Genomic DNA, 24,560 nt, shown 5'->3' on the forward strand with positions numbered 1-24,560 from the left:
ACACCACATCTATAATGCACATTTGGTATTTAAAGTCTCCGTGCCTCATGGTCATATTTGTACTGAATTGAATTTATTACAAAATGTGCAGTGATATGAAACATGTAGCTGCGGGGCCTCCCTTTTTCACGTGCCAGCGCAGGAAAGGAACGAGAGGAAGGGAAAGAAGAAAAAAAAAAGAGAGAAGAAGGGCTTCAGACGGAGAAATAAACAGAATATGTGAGTAATAGCCCACTTCACACAGGCTCGTTGGAGGTGAGCGGACTAAATCTGTCGCTGCGCCGAAAAAAAAAAAGAAACGGAGCCATTAAACGAATGAAGTGGACCTCGTTCCTTTGGTTTCCTTCACTCCAGAGTGAGCTAAAGTTTCGGCGGCCGAGCTGCAAGCGCCAACGCGGGCCCGCGCTCGACGAGAAGCGCCGCTTCCTCGTGATTGATTGCCCGCTGTGTGTCGTATTGTTCTCCCCAAGGTTGATTGAAACTTTAACCTCATTTTTAATGAACAAAAAAAAAAAAAAAATAGAAGAAAAAGCTTGAAATATTTCAGGCCTTGAATTTTTACAATGCAGCACTGAATTATGCAGCAATCAGTCAATTATTCATCGCTACGGCCGTGTTACGGCCATGCTTTAAAAAGCATGCAAAATGGGAACGGGCCAGACATGCTGTGTCAACACATTTCACTCAGAAGTGCTTACAGCAGAAAATTCGCTCTCAATGTCGATTTCATGTATTTCTTTTCTTCGTGTGTTTCTGGAGCGGTACCTGTTCTGGAGTTATCCCTGTGGAAAGCCGGTGTGTCCCGGGAGTAAAACTGAGGAACTTTGTGAATAACTAATCATTAAAAAGAAAAAAAAAATCTGTTGGAGGTGCCTGAAACACTGCAAGAACTAAAACAGCTTAAGCGGATATCCTGATGCGTGACCGTTGAGCGTGGTCAACGAAGTTTATTACACGGTGGTAGATTGAAAAATGGGGCCACGTGAGGCAAAGTACATGTGATTTTTAAAAATATATATATTTATAGAGATTTTAATTATACCTGAAATTGCATATTTAATCCACAGTTAGCTAAGTGAGTGATCACTGAACTTGTTTCAGAAGTTGGGTTATAATCCTTAACCATTTTGGGCCTTTTTTGGTGTTTGGGAATGGAGCATTTGTCTCTGTTTGTTTTTTTTTAATCAACCATGCATCAGTCAGTATCCTCCACAGAGATTCACACTGAGAACATGTGGTTTAAAGTAATTTCCTATGCTCTACATGTAGCCTGCTATACGGAAATGTATAGTTACACATTTGTTCTTGGAGTGAATATCAAACCTGAGCGGAGCCACAAAGGACATCTTCGTTTTACTCACCTTGAGAATCTCACACTGGCTGACGACTTCAGTAAATAATAATAATAATAATAATAATAATAATAATAATAATAAAAAGCTAGAGGAGGTTTGTGATTATGTCACATTAAAGGACCCACCGGTTAGCTTGCGGAAACAACAAACTTGGCTGTAGTATTGGAGTCACCAAGCAGAGAGAAGGCGTTATGTGAACCCCCGTATTTGTGGTTCACTCTTTGTGGATTCGTTTATTTGCTGATTTCTTTACACAGCACATGTAAGACATCTGAAACAAAATACAGCTTGGGAAACCAAAATAGGTCGGTGCAATGCTAAGTGACACAGTATTAGCTGGCTTTTGGAAGCAACCAGTGGAGGAGCGCCTTCCTTTATTTGCTTTGCACTGATTGGTTGAACCCCTAAGAGCAGGGATAATGAAAACTGTAGACTATTAGCATCTGTGTAGATGTTTTCAACTGTACGTATTAATGCATTTTACTGTATATTTGATGATGTTTGAACTATTGAAATGGGTGCGATCCATAATCCCCCTGCATTATGTAATTCTCTGTTCATCTGAAGCTTGTTTATGACAACACTATCTTCATCTTGATAATTTATCCGTTTGATCATCCTATTTTGAGATTGTGAGCAGAAAATTATTTTTCATCTCTTCCCTAGAGTTGGGGCAACCCAGAAACTTGGACAGAAAATACAGTCTTTGTGGTGTTGCTCCGCTAGCAGTTTCTGTATGTCCCTCAGGGCCGTGGACATGAAATTACTATTATGGACTACTGCTAGTAGACCATGTAAATGTAATAGCAGTTCAAAGGTTTCCAAGCTACAACTGGTAAAGCATTTTTCAGCTGTAGTTTTTTTTTATCTGCTTTATTTTCATCTCAAGCTAATTGTTAGCTTTAGCCTGAGAAACACTACTGTGACTTTTTGCTAACTGCACACGCTAAGAGTTGTCTATTGTGGGTAAGATAATAACAGCTTATAGTTTTTTAGTCTAAAAAACTAAGCTGTTTTTTAGACAGCTTATAGTTGTCACACTCACTTTCCTTGAACAGGAAAGTGTGAAACAGCAGTTATAAAAGAGAAGACCGCACATTGTTCAGACCTTAGACAAGACAGAGAACAGAGGCTAAAAAGAGAGAACGTTATCTGTAAATATCTGAAAAACACAAATATATTCACCTGATAATGTTGGGCCGCCTTAGTCGAATTGATCCACGTGCTTCTTGGTGAGCATCGTCATCATTATCATGATGTAGAACCTCGAAAGTCTTAGGCAACACCATTTAACTCACATGGTTTATCATCAACATGTTAACTTTATTTGAATTTGAAGTACAATGAAAGAGATGATTCGAGAAGCTATATAAGTTATCAGTGACAACAGACTTAGACACGCCATTAAGAACAGAAAGGAACAAACACATCGTGAATGGGATACGCTTCCCTTCTTCTTCCTCCTCCTCCTCCTCCTCATCTTTTTGATTGTAACACATAAGGTCTAAATTGTTTAGCAGATAAAGGACTGACATCAGCTTATGACTAGAGAATATACACAGGTGTTGCAGCACCACAATTCAAAAGTCTTTAGGGAAAGGAAAGTATTCTCTTTTTTTTTTCCATCAGAATATCCATGAAACACTAAAACAAAAATGTGTTAAACACCATGTAATAAAGTGGTATCCGCTTTTTAAAAAGTAGCGTCCTTAACTGATTGTATTCCAAGCTGGCACATGATGATAATCAGACCAGATACTTACGAAAAAAAAAGGAAGAAAAAAAACCCAAACAAAGCAACAAGGGGTGCTGATTTTAAGAGTGTCTCATGACGACAATGTACAGGAAATTCAGAGAAACATGACCTCTGTTACGAAGATTACAGTACTATCAACAGCGAAAGTCTTCGTTTTTGAGACCGAAACGTCGTTAATCATGGTTTTTAGAATTGTCCGGGCTTGGGCGAGTCGGCCCCGGGTTATTTGTTCAGCACAATATAGGATTTATTAAATATCATAATTCCAGGACAAACATTTACATGCCTGCATGCTTTCTCACCAGAAAATGGCAGCTATAGGAAAGGATGATGGCTCAGAGATAGAACGAAAACAAGAAAGGTTTATATAAATGGTGGTATTGTTTGCCTAATAGCTCTACTGCATACACAATACCTCTTAACATTATATACACATACCTTACGAGTCCTCTCGGGGTTCAGCAGAATGCGAGTCTTCCTATCTTTAACATTTCGCTCTTGTATATACAACGATGGTAAAAACGGAACTTGATTGTATTTTCATCTAATTTAGAAAACATGAAAATCAAACGTCGGTCTTCTTTCTTTTTGATGACCGCGTGGACAGATTCACATTTTTTCAATCCCCCCTTTTCTCCACAATGTTCATGTTTTTTTTGTTTTTTTTTTTCCATCTTTTTAGCTTCTCGGGATTTATTTTGAAATACAAAAACAAAACTTCAGTCGAATTTTCATTTCAAAGCTTTCTCGCTGGCTGAGATACAGTATAAAAAAATCTTCAGTGCTGTGAACTTATTAGGAGTTATTACCAACAATGCACCTCGGGTACATTTTTGTTTTTTATTATTATTATTTTTTTAACTGTGCTCGGTTATATGTGTTTATCCTTCAACGTCGGCGAACCCGTCCGCGTCAAAACCTGCCTCGTCAAACTACTTCAGGTTTTCCTTCCGCGGTGAAAAAGACTTCTTCGTTGAACATTCAGACTCCTCCAGCGTTTGGGGTGGGGGGTGAGGGTTGAACACAGCATTTCCACCTACGAGCAGCTTGAACTCTCTTCAACTAAATCGGCCTGGGTTAGGGGCTTCCCCGAAACCTTCATGGGTTTTTCTTTTAGTCCTTTTGTTTTGTTTATTTTATTTTTATAAAATCTTTCTGTCCTCCAGCTCTTCATGGCCTTATCAGTACATCACTGCGGTTTTCAGGAACAGTCTTCCATCTGGAACAGAGAACACACACACACACACACACACACACACACACACATACGCCCCGGCACACAGACACACACAGAGAGAGGAGGCAAAAAGATTAGCCAACAGCTAACAATCTGCTGACGCAAATGCACTGTTCAGGATGTGATTGTTGATGAAACGCAACTTTGAAATATTGCCCTCTAGTCTTTGGATTCGAACGGCATTACTGTGAATTCATAAGCTGATTCAGGGAGAAGATAAAGGTAGCAGCCATGGCAAATGTGATTAAATATCATGTGGAGTAATTAACTTTATTGCTTTTAAATACATTAAAAAAAGTAGAAATTAGAATTAGGTTGACTTCAGTCTGGATTAGGAACACAGTGACCATTCTATTCTTAGATAACGTTTATTTTTCTTTAACCTTCACACTTCAATATCCTTTACTGTGATCATTATGTGACTTTTGACTGTAGGCCAAAATGTTAAATTCTGTTCTCATCTGTCCAGAAAACCTTGTTCTTCACATTTGCTGTGTCCTCCGTGGGATTTTTATTTCTATGGCTTTCTTCAACATTGACTTGTTTTCTTGACGCTCTGCCAGACTTATGGAGTGTGCAACTTTTTTTTGTGCCTACAGGTTTTCAGCATGAATCTTTGCAGCCCCTCCAAAGTTATCAAGGGCCTCTTGGTTGCTCTTCCTGATCAGTTGCTATTCCTTTTAATGGTTTGGGGTAATTGATTTAACATTGTTCTCTGAGACCTCCAGAACTCTGTTTAATGTTTTGAGTCGTGACTCATATTTTTTGGTTGGTTACCATGAATTTCATTTAGGAGTGTTAGTGTAAAAAGGGACTAAGTAGAACTATCTGTACACTTTTTACATACTGATATGTGGACACTATTCATTTTTCCTTCCACTCCGTAATTATGCACTAGTTTATTTGTCTGTCACATAAAATCTAAAGAAAAACAAAAAAAAAAACAACAACAGTAGTTTACTGTATTGAGACAAAATGTGGAAAACTTCAAGGAGCATGAATGCGGTCGAAACCTGCTGCATTATCAAAGCGACCTAAGCCGTCTGAACACGTTTGTGGCCTTCAGCTCTGCCACGGCGCCTCTTTTAAGCATAATCCAGCTCTTAAGTCACAACGCGACGTCTCCTGCGTGGATACTGTAAATGGCTCCGTCATGTGATCTCTGAGCTCTGGCCACTGCCAAGCGGACAGACTCTCTTCTCGCCCGCGTGTTCGCCTGAGCGAGCAGCGGCGCCTTTTTTTTGAGACAGTAAAAAGAGATCTGTTAGGCGCAGCTCCGAAGCCTGTCTGACGTTTATTACCTTCACATTCACCCCCCTCTCCCCTCCTCCCCACGCTCTTTCTCTCTCTCTGACGGAGAACGCTTACAGTTAATGCCTTTAAGAAGCGTCTCTGTGGCAAGCGGGCCTGAATTATTCAGCGTTAAAGAAAGAGGCGCACAAAGACATTTAGCAGCCCTGCTTGTTGGACATGACACAAGCAGAGCAGGACATCAGGAGACAGCCTTTGACTAGCCGGCTGTAACGTCTTGCTGCGCGGTAGATCCTGGCCTGGCGACTTAGGCCCGCTTAACCTGTCATGATGGGTTTTTATGTGTTTCACACAGACAGAAGGGGGGAGACAACAAAAGATTGTCGTGTGCGTCTGAGTGTGTACACAACTCATAACGGGGGGGGTGCACACACACACACACACACACACACACACACACACACGGGCTAATTACCCGGCACTGCCGTAGGTCTCCAAGGCATTGCTTCAGTTCGAGCAGCAACCACCACCGAGTCCTGCTCAAAAGTCATTACGGCGTGAATGCGGCGGCGCGGAGGGCGAAGCGCAAAAACAGGTAACGGGAGGGGAGGAGGCGAGCGCGACGGGACGCACAACCTGACACAGAAAGGATGAAACGTCGCCTCGGTGGTTTGTCTCGCCTGCCTCCGCAGCAGCAATTCATAGGAGGGGTGTTAATGAAAACAAAGGCGATTTGATCGTTTGATGGATGATGACATTTAATGCGATGTCGAGAGGATGTCCCATATGTTGTCGACGTCGACTTCCAGCAGCAGCTCAAACCTGTGAAACTCGATGAGCAGGTTTCGACGCGAACGGAAACGTCGAGACGTCCTGACGTTTCTCTCTCGACTCGCAGGGCCCTCGTAAAGGCGCGGCGAAACTTTTGTGTTTTCACATTCGAATCGAGATGAAAAGTTCATTAAAGAGAATAAATATTTCATTAGGTGCTAAATAAAACAAGGGGAATTTTTTGGCTTCTCTCAGCACAAAATTCCTTTGAAAGATTAATTAATACATGTAAATTATGCAAATTATGCCCATGCAAATATTTTATGAAGACAATTAAGGGATCCATTAATTACAGTCTTTTTTGCTTCAGTGACATTCATTCATTTAATTTTAATTTCACTTTAACTGTTTTGATGTTTAATCTTGCAACAAAGAACTTTATCTGGGTGCATGCAGGGTCGTGTAAACCCTGCAGAACGCGTCGAGTGGCGAAGGTGGGGGGGCGGAGGGAGATGCGGGGGGAAGATACTGGCACGTGCGCCCGTTGCCAGGCGGCACCGGGGCGAGGCGCGGGCCCCCAGCAGCTCGCCTGCCTGCGAAAAGGGCCGCGCTCCCCTCCTTGGACCCGATTCAAAACACTGCAAAAAAGCAATTAATAAACACAGACTGTGTTAATATCGCAGAATTAGAGAAGTGTGACAAAAGACAAATAGAAATAATTAGTTCTCTAAAATTATGCCCTCATTATTATAATTTTTTTTTCACCCTCCCCCTGACTGCCTCCGTTCGCTTCCTCGAATTTGGAGTCGAGAATGCACCCACACATTTCTCTGTCTGCTTCGGCGCCGGTGATAGGCTTGTTTTTTTTTCTCCCCCCCCCACCTCCGCCTTCCTCGAGTTCTCTTCCTCCTCCTTTTTCTGCTTGTGTAATTTATCAACATCATTTTTTGCCATTTGAGGTTAATTATACAGCGAGGCTTGCGGAGCAGAGTAGAGGAGACATGGGTGGCAGACAAATGCTTCTCTAATTGAACAAAACACAGAAAAAAAAAAAAAAGTGCAGCCACGTTATTCGGTTTCATTCCACTCTTTGAGGCAGTGATCAGAGTGATTGAGAGACCCTGGAAAATTAGAAGCGCTGCTGAAACAGGCGCAACAGTTTTACAGGGTTTGAGTGTAAAAAATAAATAAATACCTCGCTGCGACCTCGGCTTGAAAAGCGGCTGCTGTTGCAGATCAGAAGATATGAGGCTTTTAATTCGGTTAATTTCAAATATTCTACAATGTGGAAGGAAAAACAAACAAATAAAACTGCTTGTTTTCTCTTCACCTGACTACACTGAAGATTCCTGGAAAGAACCGGGATGCAGAGAGCGGAGAAAAGGCCCAGAGAACCTTCGAGATCTGAAGACGATTTGTGTGGAAGAATGTCTCAAGAGAACCCCCGAGCAAAACATCAAGACTATTTCCTCCACACAAACGTTTTGAAGTTGTCATTACCAAAAGGGGGCTTTGCTGTTTAGTCTTTAATCAATTTCAGTGACTGTGTTCAATGCGTCTTCCCTGTTTTGTTCTAGTTTGGCTTATTACGCATGACTTTTGTATGGAGTAAATTTGTGTTGTTTTATGCTGTGATTTCATTTCAATAGACTGAAAAGAAATAGATTTAGTGACAAAAATATTGATCTCTATTGTCCTCCTTGTATATTTAAATATTTCTTTTGTCAGTCAAAAGTCTTCATGAACTTATTACTTTTCCTCTGCTGCATAGCTGGATTATTTTTTCAACAGCAATCCCTTGTATTCAAGAGAGTAACTCCAACGATTGTAATGTCGCGTTCACTCAAATCTGGGAAAGACCAGATGTAAATTGTGTTCTAGTTGCACACTGAAAAACCAATGTGCAACTATAACACCATGCTAATTGTACAACTTGCTCGCACACATTCATCATTGTGTGAAGACATTCTGGATTTAACCTGTTTTGGGGAGAAAAAAATACTTAAAGTGTCTTTATTGACCGAGCTTCTGTAAGTTACTTAAGTCAAATCAACACAATATGTTGCTGTTTTGTAAAACTATCCTTCGTGAGAAGCAACATTTGCTGAATGGATGAAGGATGCAAATATAAGGAAGCATCTTACTAAACACACTAAAGCGACGAAGGCAAAAGGTCACACAAGAAGAAGAAGAAGCAGCTAAAGGAACTGAATATTTGGGAAGTGAACTGTGACAGAAACTTCTTTGCCTTTAAGGGGGGGGGGGGGCAATTAGACAGCCTAAAAATGCCCTAAACTACATGCAGTAATCATTCATCTCTGGTTTTTCATATCGGTTCAAGTAGACTAATCACACATTAAAGACTTAACTAAAATATTCTCTGCATGCAAAGTCAGAAACTCCCCCAACCTTATTTTTCGAAGCAAATTGCATGCGGCATCTTTCCCAGGGTAAATTGGGACCTCTCTCCTCACTGATAAGGGCAGTTCTGAGCGGCGCATTAAAGCGAGACGTTTGAGCAATAATGAGGATATTCAACCTTTTCACGAGGTGTCTCGGATCTGGGTAAACACAGATAGAAGGCGGTCCGACGGAGGTTATCGCCGCGGTGGCCTTCCCTTAAACACAAACTGCACCCCCAAGGCTAACAAACAAACAAATCATTAAAAATGTACAAGGCTTGTTCATAAAACGAATTGATTTGCTCCGATTATGAGTATCAAAGGAGGGCTTGCTCTGCTTTTTTTGTATTTTTTTTGTGGCTTTTTGACTCATTATAGCGTCTTGAGCAGTAAATATGTAGCTTTTTCGAGAGCGGTTGTTTGGTTTTACCTGCCATAGCGCATTTAGACCTGCCGCCGCTAGAAGTCAAGTAAAAGAATAATATTATTCTTGGGGAAAACCGATGATCTTGACCTAGTGCTGTGGCCCAGATGGTGGTGTATGTCTGAACAGCAGGCGCAGAAACACTAATGTTCATAAACTGAAGACGTGTGCTTGTTGGTGTGTATGTGTGTGTGTGCGGAGGGAAAAGGAGGGGTGGAAAAGGCAGAGAGAGTGGGGAGAGAAAAAGGAGAGCAAAAGTGAGGGAGAGAGATTTATTGTCTCATCTGAGCCCCTGTACCTTGTATTGTCCTTTCAGCATCTGTTCTTCCACTGCTGCGGTCACTCTCCATCTCAGGGGTCAGAGAGTCTGCGAGAGGAGAGGGATCACCGCCGTTAAACATGCCTGACATCCACCTATCAGAGCCGTGCTTTCACAGCATCATTCATCGCAAACTAGAGAGTGAGCCTTGCAGCCATGTCTCTGCTCAGTGTAACTATGTGCCTCTTCGTGTGATTATCTCCAGCGATCAAAAACTATACCTAAATCTTTTTTTTTTTTTTTTTTTGGTTCTATTACCTCTGTACTGTGCGGTGCTACAGGCAGACTGGCAAATCAGTCACTGAACTTTGCTTTAGCAGCCGATAATTTCTAAGTGCTCCTAAGACACGGTGGAGGTTTCTTGAGTGTACACCTTGTTTTAAGGAGCCCTTTACATTGGCACCTTTTTAAACATGACATGTTATAAACATGAAGGAGTCTTGGTGAATATCTATGACTGTTGTCATGGAGTGTCATTCGGTAAATAATGACCCCTTTGGTGCAAAGTTGACACTTTTAATGGACTTGCAGGTTTTAGTACAACTTTGTGTTGCCATTATTTACCAAATGACACTTTATGACAACAGTCATAGACATTCATAAAAACTCCCCCATACTCATGACAGGTGTTATGCCATGTTTATGATAGTGTCACCCCTTCAAATAAAGTGTTACCCAGTTTTTTAATGTTGTCACCTGACTGTACTGACAACTGGTTAGTCGAAAGAGCCCATTCGAAGATGAGATGATTACCGCTAAACGGTTAATCAGAGGATCAAATCATGATCAAAACAGTTGGTAGTTTGACAATAGCAGGAGGGACTCAGTAATTAATGAAGTAAATAATAACAAAGGAAAGTAACATTTGCCTGTTAGTCTTTTGTTTTGTTTTTGTACAGCGGACGTATTTAATTTAGTGCCTTGCAAAATGTTACTGCCTGTTGACATGTTTGCCAGATGAAAGCTACATATTAATAATGTACATTATTGGGATTTGTGTGTCAGGTCAAAATAAAGCAGAGCATTACTGCAAAGTGGAATAAATCAATGTCAGGCAAGGAGAGCATTAACCAAAGAATCAGTGAAGGAAGTCATGGTAGCTTTGGAGGAGCTGTAGGGACTCACAGTTTAGGTGGGAGAATCGGACAGGAAAACCATCTTTATCGGAACACTGTCACTGTTTCAATTTAGTTTTGAATGCAGATTTTTGTCTAGAACATGAACATACTCTTGGTTGTGTAAAATAAGGTAAGTATTACCTTATTTTACACAATAAAATATTGTGTTCGTCCCATTCGGTGAGGACGAATGGAGCTAAAAACAGAGCAGTCCTGGAAGAAAGCCTGGACTGCCAAAGCCAAATCGGCTGTAGCAACGGATTTACCATTATGTGCTGCTTCATGTTGTTTATCTGTCACATAAAATCCCAATAAAACACACTGAACTTTGTGGTTGTAACGTGAGAAAATGTGAATACGTTCAAGGCGTGAGGATGTTTTCTGCAAGGCGGTGAACAAATAGCAATACATTTGCGATACATAGAAGGGGCTAAACGTGATGTTTGGTGCTTTCTGACCGTTGAGGGAGCGCATGCTGTCTGAGGGCGATGGCTGCTTCAGAGTCTGCTCCACCTGCTCCCTCCTTTTCGACTCGTACTCCAGCGCTTCTTGCAGTTTCCTCTTGGCCTTCTTCTCCTTCTTCAGACGCTTCTGGATGATTGCTAGCCAAAAAAAAAAAAGATCACAGTGACAATAAATGAGCTCTGGAAGCAAATTAGGCAAAGCATTTTTTTTTTCTTTTTTAAATTTGATTATGAGCCCGATCTGGCTGACAAAGATAATAGCCTGTTTTTTTTTTTTTCTTTTTTTGTCTTTTAAATTTAGCACTCAATTATAGAAAAGCGAAAATCAATTAAACTTAAATATTTCATAATATATAAAGATTTAAATGGGAAAATCGGAGCAAATACTGACTTGCTAGAGGGAATTGAAGCTAATTGAAAAATTTATTGGGATATTTTTCATGAATTTCTCTCATTAAACATAAACGATCCGGTTAGCGTACGACTCTGATGCATTTTACATGAGGGCTAGTGCGAGTCTGGATGGGATGTGTATTTTCAATTATGTTAACAGACTACGAGCAGAAAGAAAAAAAAAAAAAACTATCAGTTTCACGTGTAACCAAGGAGGCTCAGAGTGGCTTCTGAGTGTCTCCTGCAACACAGAGGGTGGTGTAAGTACATTCAGGAGCTCCTGTACCTAAATGGGTACAGGAGTCTGAAAGGGAACGGGTTACGCATGCCTGCCCCCCCCATAGGAACAAACACAAGGCTAACAGGGAGGACGGCGTGTCGGATAGTACCTCTATTCTTCTGCTCCATGGCGAGCTGCTTCTCCAGAGTCTCCCTGAGCTCTCTCTCTCGAAACAGCTCCATCTTCAGCTCCGTCTTCTCCAGCTGCACCTGCTTCTCCTGGGCCCGAGCATTGTCAATCGCCACTTTGAGCAGGCCCTGCACCAAATAAAAAGAAAAAGAGAAAGAAATGTACATAAGTATATTGTCAGGACAAAAAGACAACTAACGCAGGAGTGCCTGGGGATGTTTGACTCCCTTTGGTCAAAGCTGAGAAATGCAAGTGTGACAAAAGTTAGTGATTGTTTTTGTAAGTACAGCAAAAGGTTCTAACAACTATTAAATGATGGGACTGGATACAGATGGACACAACAAGATTTTAGCTTTGCGTTGATCCACCACAAGACAGCCTGATGAAACAGACTGAAGTTTGCGTTTTTGTCGGGACAAGACGCAAAAAGTTCCAGGAATACTTTTGCAAGGCGCCATACTTGAACCCATCAACGGTAAGAAAAATTGGATGGAAAGGAAAAAAAGTTGTTCTAACTGTCAAAACTACTTCTGCTTTAGACTTTTTTGCAACTTCATGTACAGGATTGCCTTAAACAAACTGGATTATTAAACAGATTCCTTCAGCTAAATAATATTCAAATCAGGCTCCTAACAGCCTTGTTTCAGGGATACTTTGGATTTTTTTGAAGTGAGGTTCTATTGAGTAGTTTTAAGTAGTCGGGATGATAATATTCTGGGTGTAAAAAAAGAGTAAGAATAATCCGGGGGAAAATTCTCACAGAGAATCAAGCTAATAGCTGGTCCCAGGCCTCTTGCAGCAAGTTTAATTTAAGACTTTTTAAGACCATTACGCTTCATAAATCAAGTTACCTACTAACCCATGCTAAACTTACTTAAAAATATATGTTATCTTAACATAGCTAAGTGTTTTTTGACTTGCATGTGAGTGCAGTGCTATTACACAGTATTATGTTTTGCAAATTTGCAGTGAGAGCCAACGGCTTCCACATACTCGGGCGCACTGTGCACATTCTGTGAGCAGAGCAGACTCCGAGTGCACTACCTGCGAACGTTTGAGATGTCATCGTCGAGCGTACCAATTTCCTACATTTCCCGTGACAACTTCCTCCATTTCCCACAATCCAAATGGAAACTAGCAAGCTTGATGAGCTATTTGGGCAAGTGAAGTAAACCCAAGTGTTTGGGGGACCTTAATTTGAGTTTGGATCTGAGAATGGAGTCGCATCGCAGGATGAACTGAAGGCAGCTCGGAGACAAAAGGGTATTTTCCTGTTGTATTTCCAGCGAAGGAACAGCAAAATCTGATGCTGGAGTAAATGCAAAATACAGCATGAATTCCCCCGATGGCATGTTGTTTCCTCACAGCTTGACGGGATCTTGAAAAAAAAAACTACGACACATGTAGCAAATAAATCCCAACAATTTCTCAACCTCTTCACCCCCCCCGAAAAAACCTCTCAAAGATTTTCTATGAAAGAAAACAATTAATGAACACAACCAACTTAGCAACTCAGACCTAAAACTTATCGTGAGAAATCAAAAAAATATATAATACTTGAGAAGACCTGAAATTTAGATTATCAAATTTACGAGTTTTTATTTAGATCCTACATGAACCCAAGATGAATTTAAAATGAGATTTTAACAATCACTGTCAACGACTAGTCAGTCTAAAGTAACTATGACATAGATGTCTAGAGATGTTAAACGGTTCAGATCAAATCTAAAACTTTCACGCCAGGTTCAAGTAAATACCATTTTCTAAACTTTTACGCTCACTTTTCCGTCTAAAAATTCTCACGTTCCTTCTATTTAATTCTTTTTCCATAGAACTTGCAACAGGTCTTCAGTCACAATACCCCAATACAACTATGTTAACTATAAACTGCAACTTGCTTAGAAAGAGCTATTTTGCTATCTGTTTAAAGCTCAAGAAACCTTCCTCATCCTCCAGACTCAGGTTCCTCTGATTGCTCTCTGCTGCTGCTGAGCATTACATACCTCTACTTAGAAAGCTCCCAGAAAGCCCAAATGTTTCATACTCTTCCTTTAAGTAAAAACCCCACGGCAACATGACCAGTTTCATCACAATTATTCCCCATCCACATGCAATTACACCAAATGCACTGGACTATATCTTACTAATTGTTGATTCTTCTAACCCCAATTTATATCCAGTTGCTTTATCTTAATTTTCCGCTTGGTTTATTGTGTTGATTTGTATATAAATATTCACTCCGAGGATCATTATCAAAGATGACTAAGAGGAGTGTTGGGAGCTCACGACGGGCTCGGTTGTGGCTCTCTAATTACCGCGCCGTGCCAAAGGAGAAGCGGGACTCTGATGCCAACCGAACAAGTGCAACGAGAAGGGCAGCAGGGTACACACATCATTACACCCAGAGAGAAGGCAAATACATTCATCTTTCTGATTGAGGGGCTTTGAGCTAAAGCCTAAACAGCACTCGGAGTGTGAGTGGGTCTCCGCTCCCCGTTTGCTGAATGAAACCGAGGGAAGATGCTAATGACTTTTCAAGTCGGATATTTGCCCTTACACAGTCTCGAGCATGACGCCAGCCGGTGGCATGGAAAGCCTTCAGATGTGGACGAGATCTGGTGACCTAGCTGAGTCAACCCACCCAAATTGCAAACATTTCCAGTTTTCAGTCTGTTTTTAAAATATAAATGCAGAACTTGATTATAAAATAGTTGGCGATGGTAGGATTTTAAGCATTGAGCACCAAGAAGCTCGTGGATGGATGGTTGGCTGGCTGAATCCAACTGTTAGATTGTCAAATAAGGAATTTAACAATTTTCCATGCTCTTTTTTCCCCCCCTAAACTTCCCCAGACCGGCAAGTACGTGATTATTCTCTGTAAGCTGCTACCATATCACCGTCACTATATGTCCGCCAACTTTCCTATTGAATGCTTTTTACATACAACTTTCTGCTTGGGCTGCTACCTTCTTATCTATGTGTTTATATATGTAGATATCGCACCCAGATATCTACATATAGATATCCCTGCAGGAATTTTGCTGAACTTTTGTTCTCAGAGTCAGTAAAATATATAAATATAACATATAAACCTGGCTCCTGGAAAGAAACAAAAAACAGAACTCAAGAGCAAAGTTCAGTCATCTAGTTTGAACATTTTTGATGCTCGATACTGGTGTTTTGATTTTTTTGCACATAGTTATGCATTTTCTTGTGTTTAATATTAATTGCAGTTATTCTTTTTAAGTCCTTGATGTATTTTGTTTACATTTTCCTCTAGATTATATTAAGCTACAGCCACAAAGCCTTTGGTGTGACATTAACGTGAACCAATGAATGAAGGAAGAAGACACTGATCGCGACAAGACGATGTACGGTTCCCCTCAGGGCCCCGACTCAGACCGGAGACAGTACCTGTATGTTGGTGAGAAGAGTCTCTATCGATGACAGGCCGTCTGGGAAGAGAAATGGCGACGGAAAACCCGGAGGCAGAGTCTGTCCGGCCAGCGACAACCTCTCGTAGCTGTCTCTCGCTGTTGGAGTGCACATGGAGTTGTCTTCTGCAACGAAAAGTGAGATCAAATATTTGCTCAGCCTGGGAACCAAAAAACTGTGGGGCACATTTGGCCGTCGATGACGAGTGTCGTGGCTTCGAGAGCCAATCCCAATGTTCCTCACCTCACAAAACGTATATATATATATATATATATATATATATATATATATATATATATACATATATAAAAACATGGAGATTCTTTTGTACTGTGTCTTCTAAAGCCCCCTGTTTTTTTGCATAAGGTATTAAACAATATCAAGCAAAAACATAAATCCAGCAGCAAGACCTATTTAAGAGATGTCATGCGGATTCCAAAAATGGAGGGAGGGTGGGGGGGGAAGACTGTGCCGGCAGTTTGACCCCAGAGACTCGGGCTTGCTTTGTGCGCGCACGCTCGGGTGCCTGTCATACCTAAGATGACATCATCCTCCATTCATCACTGGCAGAGGGGTAGGGCCCTGCCATCTGCTGTCCAGCCTCTCCACCGGGCCTCGGTGGAGAGGAAGAGGAGCAGAGGGAGGGAGGGCGAGCAGGAGGCAGACCAGGCAAACACATGTACAGCTTGCTTAAACTAAAACAGTATGTCAGACACTGACACATTAGATCTGACACATGTTTTCGTCTGGTGAGCTTTTACTAAGCCAAGAGGATGTAAGTGCTACCATCCTGGTGAAAGACGGTTCTTATTGAACCTCCTGCATGTCTGTACTATTAATTCTTTTGAATGCTAATTGAATGCAAAGTTGGTTGGGTTGGGTTGAGTGGTGGTGGCTGGTGGGCGGAGGGGAGTTTTATATATGGAGTGAAAACTTGGCGGTTCCCGCTCTCATCCAGTATTCATATCTGTTTATGTGGCAGCCTGAATCTTGTACAAACAGCGAGCGGAGCTGAACAGCCCCCGCCGCTTCCCTCTCTCTCCCTCCTCCCATCAATATTCACCAGCGCCAGCCAAGTGCTGGGAACAGCTGGTCTTACATTAATTAGTTTAAAGTATTTATTTCACCCATCCTCAGAGCAGATTGAGCAAAAACATTGGAGATTATTTCAAGCATCTGCAAATGCCCTGGAAACATCCCGGCGCCAAAAGTCGAGTGTTCGGATTCACAGTTTAGGTTTGTAATTTGGAGAACACTTTTTTCTCTTTCCCGCTCTCTATGTGTTGGTGTGTGTGGGTGTGTGTGTGTGTGTGTGTGAATGGGGAAGTTGGTAAAATACGCACCGCTGGTCCGTAGAGAGAGCAAACAACCTTTCTCCCTTTTTCAGATGGAGTTCACTACTGTTGATTAATTAGAATGGATGGTTGCCTAATGGATTAAAATTTGTTTATAATTTGACTTCATAAAAATAATGAATTGCCTACTTTTAAGAAGGCACTCCTGCGGTAATTTATTTCATCTGCAGCAGTCTTATTTTTGCTTTTTTTGTTATTTTTTTCCTGAGGTGGGCGTCGAGATTCGTGAGATGTGAAATGCGCTCTCTACCTGCACAGCGGAGCAACATGAAAGTCCCATTTTATCTCAATAAATGTAACTAATCAAAGATCAGAAGCATTGCGCCTGGCTCTGGATCAGGTTAATACAGACGTACCGCGTGCATTATATATATGCATGCATCACCCACCTCCAATAAAATCACCATAACAACTAGAGACGTTAGTAGACCTCAGGGAAAGGTCTGCTGTTCTGGCTTTGTAATTGATTTGTACTGTAGGCACTTTGTCCCTTATTTAGTGTTGGCATTAATCATAAATCATTGCTTTAACAAACTCCGGCTTCCCACTCAGCAGGCCTCGCCTCCCAACACAAACGTTGGATCACAGGGAATATTTGATGGCTTTGTTGCAGGGGGGGAAACAACCTGTCATGCTCTGGGAAAAGCAAACAGCGCGTTGTGTTCGACAGACTCCCAGCCACCGTACAGCACCTCTTGTCAGATAACATTTCCACCAGGAGCGATGCATAAGTACCGGCGTTTGGGAGAGGAAAGAAATACGGAGCTAATGGGTGGCTAATTTAATCAATGCAATCAAACAGTGCTTAATGAAACTAAATGTAAATTTTAACAGAACAAGATCTGGATCTGCAGTTTCCAGGCAAGTCAAATAACGCTGCGCCTCCCCCAACTCCTTACCCAACAGGCTCTCACCCAACTCTAGGCTGTAATCAGTCGCCGCCATAAAGGTGTACTGAGTTTTTAAAGACTTACGGTTTCAAAAATGTACATTTCACATAATTTTAAGGTGATTTTCATGACTATAAAAGCTTGAGGTGCCTTACTATGGAGCACAAAGCAGCATGCCGCTGCTTCTATTCCACATGTTGCATTGCAGGTCAGCTGGCTGACCGTCACTTTCCCCACGTTCACAGGCAAAGCAGAAGGTCTTCAGAGATAATTCCATTTGATAAAAACACAGACAGTTATGTTTTGGAAACTTGAGGAAAACCACTCATAAATACTCTTATTGAGATAATGGTGTTTGAAAACTATATTGGGTTAGCTACATGTGGAATATCTGCCAAGCGGCTGACTGCAGGCTACCGGAGCAGACAGCCTGACTGATTTACCAGCTAGCATCGCTAATATCTGTTTGTTACGCTTGCAGTTTTACTTGAAAAATATCAGAAACAACAGAAAAGTATAATATTCTCACTTTTTTCCCTTTTTAAATTTATGTTATAGTAGATAACATTTATTGCAGTTACAATCAAGCCGATATATTATTTTCTGTAGCAACAGGACTCATTATTGCATTTCTCATTTAAACTCACGACATTGCGTAAAGCTATATGCTTTTGTCTAAAGCTTTTGCTAAATATCAGGCATGAATATTATAAAGTGTATGAATTTGCATATTTATAGTTCATATAAAAAAAAAGCAAAAAATAATTATTGTTTTTATTTAAATAAAAAATAATCAGTTATTTGATTATCATCAGTTATTTAATACAATTACACTGTTGTATTTAATTCTCGGTCATCATGCTGTGCTGGCCCATGCCTATAGGTCCCCCTTACTCTCCTCCCTCTGCCTGGCTCCAAACCTTGGCATGCGTTTGCATGTTTGCTTCTCAGCATCGCTCCGCAATCATTGACTTCAACTTAATTACAGCGACAGGCGTTGGGAGTGATGGGGGGGCCGGTGGAGTATAGTGGAGTGCTCTGTTTCCAGGTGATATTTCTGCGCCGGCAAGACTGCCAGCAGCAGCTGCGAAAGCCTCTGGTGCTTAGCGTACGGTGAGGGTACAGATAGGGTCTCCCCATCCTCGGTCCCCTCCCCGCCCCACCCTACGCCTTCTCACTATGAAATACTGCATAGAAAGAAAAAAAAAAAAAAAACACTTGCGGGTCACCCCTTGTCACAAATAACATTTCATGCACAACTGTTTCTGTGGATAATAGGAGCCACAAATAAAAATGGGACGCTGTAAATACAATGCATTCTGAATGAAATGCCATAATTTAAAACAACAGCACCCCCCGACTCCATCCTCCACCAACACTCTCTCCGTCCTCCGCCTCCACCCTGCTCTCAATAGCTGCAGAGGGAGTCCTTGACAGTGTGGTAGCAATGATGAATCACCTATCCAGTTAATTTTCTCACTCCTCATGTGTTGTGCCACTAAAACAGGAGCCCAAGAATTGACTTGACAAAGTATGAATGTGAAAAAAAAATAAAAAAATAAATCACTTGGAGGGATCTGGGCTTATCTCCAATTTACATGTTATTAGATTTGCGTTGCAAGCAGCATTTGGACCTGGCACAGAAAAAAAAAAAAAAAGAAAAACGATGGAGCCATGATAACCAGAGATAAGACATTGAAGAAAAAAAAAAAATCCACACTCCAAAGCCTTTGAAATGTTTGACAGAAAAAAAGTCACAGGGAGTGGAGGGGAAGTGGCCTGATTCGAAAATGTGACAGACACACATTGCAATCTGTTGTAAATCTAGAAGAAACCTTGGGAAATTTAGCTGCAATCTCTGGATAAATAGCTGTAATTGACCTTGGGAGTTGAAAATGTGCCATATGTTTCTGGTTCCTGTGTTTGAAACCGGCTCCCCCAGGACTTTTACGCTGAGTGCTCACACAAATTCAGAGAGAGCTGCAGAAAATAGGAAGACAGGCAGATAGAGAAGAATGGAGGGAGTGAGAGGTAGATGGTCGAAGATGGATGGATGGGTGAGGCTTAGTCTGGGGTGGAGGAGGCTTTAACAGAATGAGTGAAAGAAGGAGAGCGTTCTGCCGGCCAGTCAGTGTGATATATTGACAGGTGAAGCCTTTGTCCTTGTTCCTCCCAGCAGGGGAACCGAATGCTAAACCTGGATGTTGTCAGCAGAGCCCAATACGCGAAGCGCAGGCGTTCCGCTTTCACTGTGCAATTACATTTGATTTGACCTGCCACGGTGCGGCGGAGAAACCGGCCTCCCCTTTTCAAGCGGAGTAGTTATGACCTCTCGGACGGCCATTAGCAGCTAACGCAGCATTATTCCACCTGCGCTTAAAAGCACCGGATTTGGAAAGAAATCTTGTCAAGGGAGATATCTGTCTGTGACTACCAATGCACAGATGCAGCAGGGTGGGTGGGTGGGAGGGAGGAGGGGGAAGTAGTTGCATGCAATTTGAGCACTTGAAAAAAACATGAGCCTGAGCTGATCTTGCAGATGATGTGTCTGCACTCTGAAGAGTCTTTTAAGAAAAATAAGGGGAAGAAAATGGTTTTAGAGAAGTTATGATTTAACTGGTGATTTATTTTTTGCTGTATATGTTCAGAAAATGACAATTTACTAGAGGTGGAACAAGATCTAAACTGTATTAAAATGCTTCAGTATTTTAAAAAAAAAAATGAAGTCTTTGGATACAGATGGGAATTTTGGAAATTGACTGTCATGGAGTCTGCCACATAAAGTGGAGAGCTGTGGAATCTGAGTATTTTATCTAATGACAAAGGGTTTCTTTTTCTGCTAGACTACCTGGAACCACCATAAAAACCCTCCACATTATCAATGAGTAATATCTTTCCTCCAGAATGCAAAGGTGGCCGGCATGAGTGAGATTTGTGCTCAGTGAAGACTTTTTGGAGCAGTATGCGCCGAGTAAGACTGTGCTGGACAGCTTCGCTGATGAAGGAGTTCAGAAGAACAGAGTCACAATTCCGCTGTACACTTTATATTGCTGATGGAACACAGTACACATGAATATATATCTGAAACGTATCAAGTTTTGGAAAATATGATTTTTTCTTTACCCTCAAATTAAACCTATGATCTATTTGTACAAAACTATTTATAAAAAAAAGACAAGTATGGCTCAAAGAGCTTTATAAAGAGATCAACTTTAACAAAAGTAATTAATCCCCGAGAATTTGGATTGTATTTCTATCAAACTGTAAGACTTTTAGATGAAAACCTTGTAAATAGATAAATCTTTATCTTTTAAATGTGGATTTTGTAAAATGGCAAATGGAAAAGATGGAATTTGGGGGAAAAAAAATAATTATACAAATTTGTAAAAAGAAAAAAAAAGAAAAGATATACAGAGCCCTTCTTGTTGTGCAACTGGGTACTTAGCGGTAAAGAGAAACAAATGATTGTGACATGCTAAAGGTTAGCAAGTCAATCAAAAATTATCAAATCTGCACTGAATATTTCTAAACAGACTCGGTTACGAAAACAGAGGTAGAGTTATGCTCCCTTTTAAAATGTTTGTGCGGCAGCGCGATAGGTACTGGTTAGAGAAAAAACGTGACAAAGTGACTACAGAGAAAACGCCACAACTAGCTAAGTTAAGTTTTGACTGTCAGGCAAACTTATAAGATGCAACGTGGTTAGTTATGATGAGGTTTTGGCCAATTATCGAAAGCCCTGTTGACGCGCCAGTTGTTGTTTTACTATATCAATATAGTAATGGATAACGTCACTGGAGCATTTTTATTATCATTACATTCACCTTCACTCTGTAAAAAACAAACAAATAAGCAATATTTACTGAAAGAATATTGCTAATTTGCGTGTTCATCTTGCTCTTGTGAACCTATATTGTCTTGTGAGCTGAACATATCAAGACATCCCCACTGTTTACTGTGGCACCGACTCTAGGAGCTGGCGTAAGTTGATTGGTGCAAGACAAATTTTTCTGCAGTATGTGTGCGTGCGTGTAAAAGCGAAGAGAAGATGTAAGCAAACAAAGAGCCTCAATCATATACACATTCATTACACACATGCACTGCACACCACACTGATGTGCCCTCATCACATTTAAGCTAATTTCCTTTTCATCACGGAGAGAGGAAAATGAGTGTTTGCCCCATCCCTGCTGAGGGACAAAGTCAAGAGCCCCGGTCGGTTTGGGCTAGATTAACAGGTAACATTTGGCTCCCACTCTCTTATCACAGCATGAAAATCAAACCGCGTGTTTTTCCTCTATCGCTCCCTCCGTCTCCCCCTCCCTAATGTTCCCTTCACTTAGAGATGAAATCGCTCGCTGCACAAACCCATTTTGGAGAGAGGAGAGAAGGTGAGTGGGATAATCAGGCTGGCCACTGGGCCGTGTTTCCTAAACGCTCTCCAAAAAACATTACTGTGCACAGGCATAAAATTAGCACCGGGGACCTTAAAATGTTGACATTTAGCATGACTTTTTGGAGAGTGACACCCTCATATTTTCTTGTAGGATATCATTAAATTTCAACTGCCCTATGGCTGCGCGTTTCCATTAATAACCAATTCAGTGTGTCACCTCTCCCTTTTTCTCTCACTCTCTCGCTTGCCACCTTTTCCTTTTTTTTTTCTTCTTTTTTTTCCCGAAGTAATGAGTCCATTGCTTTGCCTTAATAAATTGAATCGTATTCTCAAGGCCGTATGAAGATGGAGCCACAGATGGACAGGCTGCATGGAGGGAAATAACCATAAATCCTTTACTGTCAGAGAGGCGGTGTGAGGTGACAAAAGCAGACAATCACAAACAGTGATCACACCGAGGAAGGTGGGTTCTCTCTGCTACAGCTGTCTCCTGCCGGAACGGCTAAAATATGAAGCATTGCTTTAACTGATGAGCCCTGCTAATGATTACCTGTGAGAGCCATCAGAAGGTTGGCGGATAATTGTCAACAACTGTCTGCAAAGTTTATTAGCGCCTTCAAAGCAGGGCTAAGGAAAAGCTTGTACAACAGTCACATCGCAGTTGTGTAACAATACTGGTGTAATTTTGCATGATGCTGGCTACACAGCAGAGACTGACTAAAATTTTGAGGAAAACAAATTCTCTTGATGTTGGTTATGACAAAAAAAACCCCAAAAAACATTAAATTCTCCTTTTGTATATATTTAAGAAAAATAAAGGTTTTCTAATTCTCAAATGGTATTTTAAAGAATCTACATTACGTGCAGAATTGTTTAGTTTGATCAGTCTGATGGCTTGAAAATTGAAACAAGAGATGATCAAATGTTACCCAAGAAATGTGAAATAGTCCTTTACTTTAGGACTAAGTAATCAAAATGTTGCTATTTAAAAGTGTTGGTTGCCCCTTGACCCTTTGAAGTTGTCGTCGTTGCGGGGTACCTAAATGAGCGATCTGACACAGGACAGCTTGTATCAAATGTGTTTTAACTTGCACCCACACTGGAGTCATTTCATAATTTGCCTATATATTTTAACAATTATTTTTCCAAACACACTCAAAGGCTGGTTTGTTTCTGACCTTATGCTCTACTTAGAGCTCAAAGTAACAGCATCTACTTACAAGAGAAGCGGCTATTCTAACCTCTACATCTGCTACTTTCTTGTGTACAGTCTTTATTAATGATTTAAATGGACCTAAAACAGACAATGGAAAGGCAGTAATTTGTGTTTGTTTCTTCTACCTTAACAGGTCAGTCAGAATGAGGCTGTTGGAGCATGCGCTACTCATTTGCTATCCAGATAACGAAGGGCTCTGACTGCAGCTGTGGGAGGACGGGGCCACCTGTGAGTGCGTCATAGTGAAACCTGCTGCTTGTTGGCGGGACAAACCGACAAGCAAATAAGGGCTCAAGTTAATGCAAAAAAAGTGACCAGAAAAAAGTTGATAAAAAATCTTTACTAGAGACCTATATGAAAAATAGTTTCTTGAAAACCTTGAATAGTCACTAACGTCACAAAATAGTCACTAGATTCCTTGAATCCTTGAGATACAAAGAGAAGGAAAAGATCTTTAAATTGGCAACACTGTTTTGTGTTGGCAACAAGGCAGTAACGAGACGATTCCTTAGTCTTTTGCTTGAAAATACGAGTCTCAGAAATACATAATTGAGCAGACAGCTTCATGTCTGGATTTCATTTTATTGGCTTACACCTACTTCTTCAGATGAAGCCACTTGCTGACCTCTGGTGAATAGCACTTTGCGAGACAGACTTCATCTTGATGACAAACATTGTGGCGCTTTAATACTGCAAGATCTCGTGTCACAAGCCTGAAATTGATGAAGAAACTTCTGGTATTGTATTTAATGTTAGCTTGGAATAGATTGAAAAAAAAAAGAGAATAAGGACCAGAGAATGAGGCAAGGGAGCAGAATCTATGTTGACTCCTATTCAGGAGGAAGATATCTTGTCTTTTTATGCGGCCCATGTCATATTTATTGCATAAAGGTCAGAGTGTTCATTTGTTCAAAGTCAGCGTTTTGCCCGTCTCCTCTCCTCTCCTCGTGTAATAAATGCAGGGGGCTATGTCATTATCGGACCTCTGAGGATTACAGGCTTGGCTGACTGTGATGACTGCATAAAAGCATGCAGGACTTATTATTTTTTTGTTTCTACCAGCGCACACCTTCAGATGAGCTCTTAATGGAGCAAGAGTGGAGACAGAATGGCGGTTTGCAGAGTGACGAGCGGAGTCGGAAGAAACGAGGGAGAGGGGAAGAGGAAAGGGAAGGGGAGAAAGCAGGAAGGTTCAGGTGAGAAGCCACACGGGGGAGGAATCCATAGGCTTAAGCTTTCGGTCACCATCAGGAGGAGTAAAATAAACTTTTGTCTCAGGGGAGAAAAAAAAGAAAGAAAAGAAAAAGGCAAAGAGGCTGAATAGATTTCCCTAATTCACCTATCGACTAAGAGCCCAAACTGTCAAGAG

At 41.2% G+C, this 24,560-nt stretch overlaps 1 protein-coding gene across 5 annotated transcripts in view; it reads right to left on the bottom strand.

The window, feature by feature from the left end:
• Positions 1 to 2,656: 2,656 nt before the first annotated feature.
• LOC102219296 (dachshund homolog 1-like) overlaps positions 2,657 to 24,560 on the bottom strand; it is a 136,777-nt gene continuing 114,873 nt past the window's right edge. For all 5 annotated transcript variants that reach the window (XM_023337320.1, XM_023337321.1, XM_023337318.1 and 2 more), the window contains 5 exons: positions 15,314 to 15,459; positions 11,880 to 12,027; positions 11,092 to 11,235; positions 9,495 to 9,563; positions 2,657 to 4,330 (listed from right to left, as the gene is read on the bottom strand). In XM_023337320.1, the coding sequence (XP_023193088.1) occupies positions 4,293 to 4,330; positions 9,495 to 9,563; positions 11,092 to 11,235; positions 11,880 to 12,027; positions 15,314 to 15,459 (545 nt within the window). In that variant the 3' untranslated portion in view covers positions 2,657 to 4,292. The remainder of the gene's footprint in view (positions 4,331 to 9,494; positions 9,564 to 11,091; positions 11,236 to 11,879; positions 12,028 to 15,313; positions 15,460 to 24,560) is intronic.

Source organism: Xiphophorus maculatus, chromosome 7, assembly GCF_002775205.1.
Source record: "Xiphophorus maculatus strain JP 163 A chromosome 7, X_maculatus-5.0-male, whole genome shotgun sequence".
Taxonomy (NCBI): domain Eukaryota; kingdom Metazoa; phylum Chordata; class Actinopteri; order Cyprinodontiformes; family Poeciliidae; genus Xiphophorus; species Xiphophorus maculatus.